Genomic DNA, 6,948 nt, shown 5'->3' on the forward strand with positions numbered 1-6,948 from the left:
CCAGCTGGTTGCTGACGTTGAGGGCCTCGTCCGTCAGTATGACGAGACCCATCCGATGGTTCAGAAGGCCCATCGGAAAATCAGCGCCCCTGGCGCTTGTAGATTGATTGCAAAACGTCAATCGCATCCCGCATCTCAATAGAGATGCGAGCCCTTCCCCAAGGCGAAGAAAGAGAATAGACATCCCCTTTTACCCTCTTCGAGTTGTCAACACAACATGGACAGGGATCACCCCACGTGAGGCATGGAAGTCCTGCCTCACGTGACAACCGATGCAATTTATACCTTGCATCGGTTGGAGCTCGTTTCTCAAACTTAACGCAAATCGCGTCAAGTCTTTGAAGCCAGGCTTCGCGTCCAATGTCTTTGACATTGCGAATGAACGCGCTCCAGGCTTACACAAGCGAGCCTTTATCTTGCTTATTGTTGCCACTAAACCATCGATGCTTAAGAAAAGCATCGAGATAAAAATCTTCCTCAGCGCGAAAATTCTTCGCGCTGGGATCAAGGAAATGTAGTTTTGTCGCAATAAATAAGGGATATTTATTGTGAGGAGTAGTCTCTCCGGACAAGCGATTGATTAGCCGTTCTGGCAAAAGCCACGGCTGCTTTTCAGGGGCGAGATGAGACATTTTACTGTCTCACTCCCCTGAGTGGTACCCACTGAAGCAGTGGTACCACAAGAACTTTTCTTACGATGGCTTGCGCCATCGTCGTCACCTTGCACAGATACACGTGCAGGTAAATCATCCTCATCGTCGGATCCAAATAGACTACTAACTCGTCTAATAGAATGAGCCCTCTCATTTAAAGGCTCATAGTCAGCCGCCTGACGTCTATCAGGCGACTGTTCTATTCTCCGCGAGTCGGCCATTTCGTCCGACTCGCAGTCGTAGTCGACCTCCAAAGAGGGGTCGTATTCACGTGGTGAATCACGTGCACTCGCAACATCTAGTGTTGTGCGAGTAGAAGATACACGGCAGACGTTCCGTCTGCCGCAAGAGATAACAGTGCTCACCCGCGGCTGCATGAACCGCAGCCGAAGGCGCAGCACTATCGTCACCCCGCATGAGTTGATTCTTCATGCGATGGAAATTATAAAATGATGGTTTTGACCAATCAACATCATTTTAAAAAAGTGGTCACATATTGACCACTCCACCCAATGACAGTCAGAGTGATTGTCGTTTAAGGGAGGGGTGATGTAGCGGGGTGTATCATTACATGAAACTAACACTTGAAGGTTGTTAATTAATATATTATTTAAAAGGTAGACAATATTCGGAGAATATTACTTTATATAGTAATGTTCAGAATTTCTATCCATGAATAGGTACAGACCATTATATCTATTTATTCCGCAGGCTAATCAGCTGTTGAGATAAACAAAAGAGAGAGACAGATAAGATAAGATAAGAATTCAGTTGCATGTTAAGTATTAGTTGTAGTTAAGTTAGAGATAACAGATAGAAAGAAGAGACACTTAATCATATTAGTACAGTTTTTATTTTACCCTCTTTAAGCTTGTTACCTTAAGGAGATGTTTTCCTCTGCACGTACAAGTCTACGTGAAATGATGTAAGGCACCACTCGCAACTGAAGCAGTGCGAAGTGGACTTGTACTGAAGCAGTACAAGTCGTAGTGCCCCGTTACAACTCGGGTGTGGTGCACATTTGTGACCAACCCTTGTGTACGTTATGCACATGAGTGCATTCACATTAGGAGGGATGACGGCTAGCGTCATCCGTTACGCAAGAACGATAACTTAGCCACACACCCTACCACAGCGAGAAAGCGGTTAAATCAGCTTCTCTTGCGTGCAGTGAGGTAGTTGTGGTGGGCGCTATAGCAACCTTACTTAGCACACCAAGTACTCTAGTAAAATATCGTTACAGGAGCGGTAATCCGGCTTCACGTGAGTACTCACTAAGCAGAGTGTAGTTTTCAGACTGATTTATATCTTATCGTATTAAGTATATTTAACTTTTCTTATTAATAAAAAACGTCATCTCTATAGACAACACTATAATGTATCGGCGAGCGAGAGGGTGGCCGCATTACGACGTGCCCGCCTACACTTGGTAGCCCTTGAAATCCTTCCCTTGACCCGCATCTGCGTATCTACGTGACGATGAGCCTCATCATCGATTGGGCTCATTTCCCCACCTCTCCGAACATCATCAGGAGTTGGCAGGGCATATGGCGCAGGAACTTGGTGAACAAGCCCTGGCCAGGCTTCTGGGCAGTCCTCCTGAGCAACATGTTACTCAGCTGAAGCAGTTTGAAGCATTCGTGCTCGGGCAGCGGAGAGCCGCATCTGAGGCACAAAGCCATGGTGCGGCGGAGTCAGTCACTCAGACTCAGGATGAGGCTGAGGCATGAGCAGGCTCGGAGCGAGGCTTTCAATAGGACTGTTGAGATGCTCACTCCCTGGCCGCATCAGCCGAGGCCAATTAGGATGGACCCGCCCAAGTTCGATGGAACTGCAGCGCACACGATTGTCGACTGTTTTAGCCGTGGAGCAATGCGGTGTCGCGCAGCTCATCGAGGACGACAGCCAAATGGTGTCGTACGCCATGTCGCATCTGCGCGGTAAGGCCCCAGAGTGGGCTTACTCGGCGCTTATGGCGGACAGAAAGGCGTTCCCTACATAAGCGATCCTAAAGGAAAAGATTCGCGCCATGTACCAGCCGCCGAACAACGGAGTGGTGTTACAGGCGCGCTTCTTTGGAGCGCGACAAGCGAAGCGATCTCTGCTAAAGTATGTGCAAGAGATGCGCTCGCTGTCGGTGTCCATTGCCGTAGGTCCGATTCCGCAGCACATTAAGGTGCCCACGTTTATGAACGGACTAGGGCATGGCCCATCGCGACAGGCCCTTTTCAGAAAGGTGCCGTCGACGATTGAAGAGGCAATCCAAATTGCCTTAGTTGAGGAGCAATTCTACAACAGTGCCTCAGCGGCAGCTTGGTATAAGCCGTCGGCCTGAGGTCAGATGCCACTCTCATGAAGTTGGGCAAATGCAGACGTTGTCTGCTATAAATGCGGCAAGCGCGGCCATATGATGGCTCGCTGCTATGGTAGGGTCCCTGCTGGGGCAAAGATGCCCAGCAAGACGACTCCCTTCCTAGGGCGATGGCAAGAGCCAGCGTGCAAGACGTATGAGCTCTGCATCGACCACTGAGGGGTCGGGAAATAAAGGACCGCAGTAGGGGCGGGGTGCCCTACTGACGCGGACTCTGAAGCTACCCCTAAGTTTAAAATTGTGGAACAAATGAGTACCATAGTCTTTAAGATCTCGAAATTTCAGATCTCAACCCTGCTGGTCTATAGCACTCAAGCAAGAGGCTGTGATCAGATGATGACCCTTCTAGTTGATTCGGGTGCATCACAAAATTTTGTGAAACTCGCGGCTCTAAGAAAGAGACCGGCGATGCTTGAGTCGCTTTGCCTGGATGGCAATGTGCGTTGGCTGTTGAACGGACTTCAAAGTGCTTCCAGGTGTAACGGGCACCTTTCACTCGTACTGACAACAGTACTAGCCAGCCTACACTGATCAAGTGAAGGTAAGGTGCCTCGGTTACCTCACGTACAAGACGTGCAGAGGACGGTTCTAACTAACTAAGATGAAGTCTTACCTACTAATTGTTTTTACTAAGGTCTTAGCATGAATTGAGGGTGATCTCGCTGCAGTCGCAAAAAAACAGTTCCTTTGACGACTTCCACATTTCGTCTCCTACGACTACAGTGAGGCCTTGACGACGAGCTGTGGACGATGCGATGAACGGATCCTACACCACTCCGGTGCAGGTCAACTTGTCCTGCCATGTACGTATCATTCCTCGCTTGAAATGACAACCCTGTTGTACTTCAGGTACTACTTTTGCGTTTTGGAGGAGCTCGGCGAACACTTGAATATTTTCTCTCATAGCGCTGTAAGAAGTTGACTTGTGTCTCATTCGACGCTTGGTAGCTTTTACGGTACTTTTCACGTCTTGAAAAGGCCGAAGGCCTGCAACTGACGCGTGAGAAGTGTTCAGGGAGATTTAATTGTTGTACTCGAAAATAACGCAGAGAGAAGAACCCACGTCGCGAGGCGCAGAAGAGTTAGCCTGAAAAGATAAGAAATATGACCCAAAGGCGCAGTCAAGAACGAAAAATGGTATTCGCATCACAAGGATGTCTCGTACAACACCACCGATTGCTTCGCCCTTAAGAAGAAGAGTGAAGAGCATTAGCGGGTTGAAGTGAAACCAGTACAGAACAAAACCCACAAAAACTAATATATCCGCATTCAGAAGGTCTCTGACTCGGAGCCTGAGATGGACTCGGACACAAATATATCCGCATTCAGAAGGTCTCTGACTCGGAGCCTGAGATGGACTCGGACACATCTAGTGGTGATGAAGTATTAAAGCTGGTTTGGTCTCGTGAAGAAACGAAGACATCAGACGTGCGCGCTATTGCGAATTGCAGTGAAGTTAAGTCGCGACGGTCAGGGTTTAAACGCCATTCTCGACAGCGGTGCGTCAAATATCATTTACAGCGCAATTCTTGCGTCTAGTGTAAACTTGGGCCGCAAATTTATCGCCGCGCCGCCAACTATCTTTGAGACTATAAACGGCTAGGTCCCCAGCAGCAGTCCAACCGTATTCCAATTTATTTACCGCAATTGAAGTCAGAAACGGTTATCACACCGATTCGAGGTCATCGATGACAGTCATGACAAGTTGGTAATCAGCCGCGAACTAATGAACGCGCTTGGGCTTATCAATTTCAGAGACAAAGTCGTGCAATAAGATGACTGTTACCTCAGATTTAACACCAGTGATTTCAGTGACGCCGGGATGGATGACCCCTAAAAGACTACGAGTTTTCCGCCAAATTAAAAACAAACAGATAGTGCAGTACCGCCTGAGCAGCTGTTGCCCAATCATCTCGAAGCAAGCAGCTCTCGGCGTTTTCTGCACTGTTAGTGCAGTATCAAGAGCGATGCGATGAACATCTGTAACGTATGCAGTTTTGTAACTACAAGCTACCTCTTTCTAAAGATTACGAGCCAGTGTACGCAAAGTCATATCCCATATCACGCAGCTTTCAAGGATTCGTGAATTGCTAATGCAGCTGTCCAACACAAAATGCGAGTCAACCTTGGACGCCAACACGAGATACTATGCCCGACTTTTCGCAAAGAAAAGTCGCCTGATTACTGCGTTTTGCAAAAGACAAGATCCAGCCGATGATCAACGCCGATGTAATCGAGCAAATTTATGACTCGGAGATTGCGTTACCTACATTTTTTGCCAACTTTGCGACTTCTGATTGACTTTTGGGGATTAAACAAGTACCTACGACGCAGTCCGTTTACGTTCCACGGATTTGTGAAGTGCTCATGCGGCTGTCCAACACAAAATGTATGTCAGCGTTTGACGCTAACATGGGATACTATACGCGACCTCTCGCAGAGAAAAAACGCCCGCTTACTGCGTTTTGCCTACCGTTTAACAAAATATTAGTACAAGAGACTACCGAATGGAATTTTATTGGCATCAGACGAAAATCAAGCGTGTATAGAGCAAATTTTTGGTGATATAATATTCGTAATTTTTTCTCTTGATGATAGTCTGGTATCTTCTCTGACCATAAAGAGCACTTGCGCATAGTATTTGAGCGTTTATCCAAGTACGGTGTCGCTCCGAACGGCCAAAAGTGTCATATCCTCCGCAAGGAAGTTAATTACTTGGGATACACGCACTGTAACGGGGCACTGCCGACTTGTACTGCTTCAGTACAAGTCCACTTAGCACTGCCTCATGTCAATTCACGTACACTAGCACGTGCAGAGGAAGACTCTCTTATAAACACTTGTTCTACAGAGGGTTAAAAGTAAACTGTATTTATTATACTAAAGTTCTTTTGTTCTATCTATATAATACTAACTTAATTATAAACTTATACAAACATGTAATAAAGTCTTACCGGTCTCTTTCTTTGCGTGCGCTAAATGCTGACTGAACAGCGGAGCAAGTAAATTTATTGGTTTATATCTAACAATAGATAAGCTTTTCGAATATTACTACGTAAAGTAATATTCTCCAAATATTATCTATCTTTCAGATAAATATATTAATAAGCAACCTTTAAGTGTTAATTTTATGTAACGATACACCCCTTTACACGCTCTCTGCAGAAGGTGTAAATCCACAAGTTAAAAAGATACAGCAATCCAACAAATTGATGTGCCCTACAACCGTCAAGAATTTCAACGCTTTCTCGTAATGATTGATTACTACCACCGAATAAGACAACCCAATGCAAACCACTCCATCGTTTATCAGCTCCAAGGTTCCAATCACCTGGCTACCAATACATTTCGCGGAATCCGGCGTGCGTTTGCTGAAGCAGTTCTTTTGTCGTTTCCTGATTTTGGCAAGCCCTTTCACGTGTTCGCAGACGCTAGTGTTACATAGCTGGCTTGTTACTCGCGATGTAACGGGCTTTAAACGACGTTACCTGGCTGCATCGTGCACGTGAGAGAGCGTTTAGTAAGTCCCTAATATATATAAAGTTGAACTCTGGAAACCCTAAGTATGAAAAGACTTCCCGACCTTATGAATGTCTTCCATGTATGTGCCGACATCTTACTGGCTTATATTGGGTCTGGCTCCCCATTAATATCACAAAAACATGCGATGTGCTACACCCGCTAACCGGGTATTGCACCCTACTTAAGTAACATGTGTGTAAAACTTAATATCATGTAACAGGAAGGGCCGTTACATCACCCTCCAAGACAGCACTCACGCACCGTGGGCGCTCACAGGCAAAATCAAGAGACGACGAAGACAAAGGTTCCCAAGTAACGATGGCGAAACGAGGTGAAAGCAATCGCGGACTGCCGCAGAGGACTTTCCGCGGAAACGCATGCGTCACATAGTGGACGCCGAGA

At 46.6% G+C, this 6,948-nt stretch overlaps 1 protein-coding gene across 1 annotated transcript; it reads left to right on the forward strand.

Annotated features, from left to right (window-relative positions):
• Nucleotides 1–4,377: 4,377 nt before the first annotated feature.
• CCR75_000922 (uncharacterized protein) lies at nt 4,378–4,627 on the forward strand (the record flags this gene model as incomplete). Its single annotated transcript, XM_067959027.1, has 2 exons — nt 4,378–4,523; nt 4,564–4,627. 2 exons carry the CDS (start codon nt 4,378–4,380, stop codon nt 4,625–4,627), a joined length of 210 nt encoding a protein of 69 aa, XP_067818492.1.
• Nucleotides 4,628–6,948: the final 2,321 nt, after the last annotated feature.

This window comes from Bremia lactucae, linkage group LG6 (assembly GCF_004359215.1).
Source record: "Bremia lactucae strain SF5 linkage group LG6, whole genome shotgun sequence".
Taxonomy (NCBI): Eukaryota; Oomycota; class Peronosporomycetes; order Peronosporales; family Peronosporaceae; genus Bremia; species Bremia lactucae.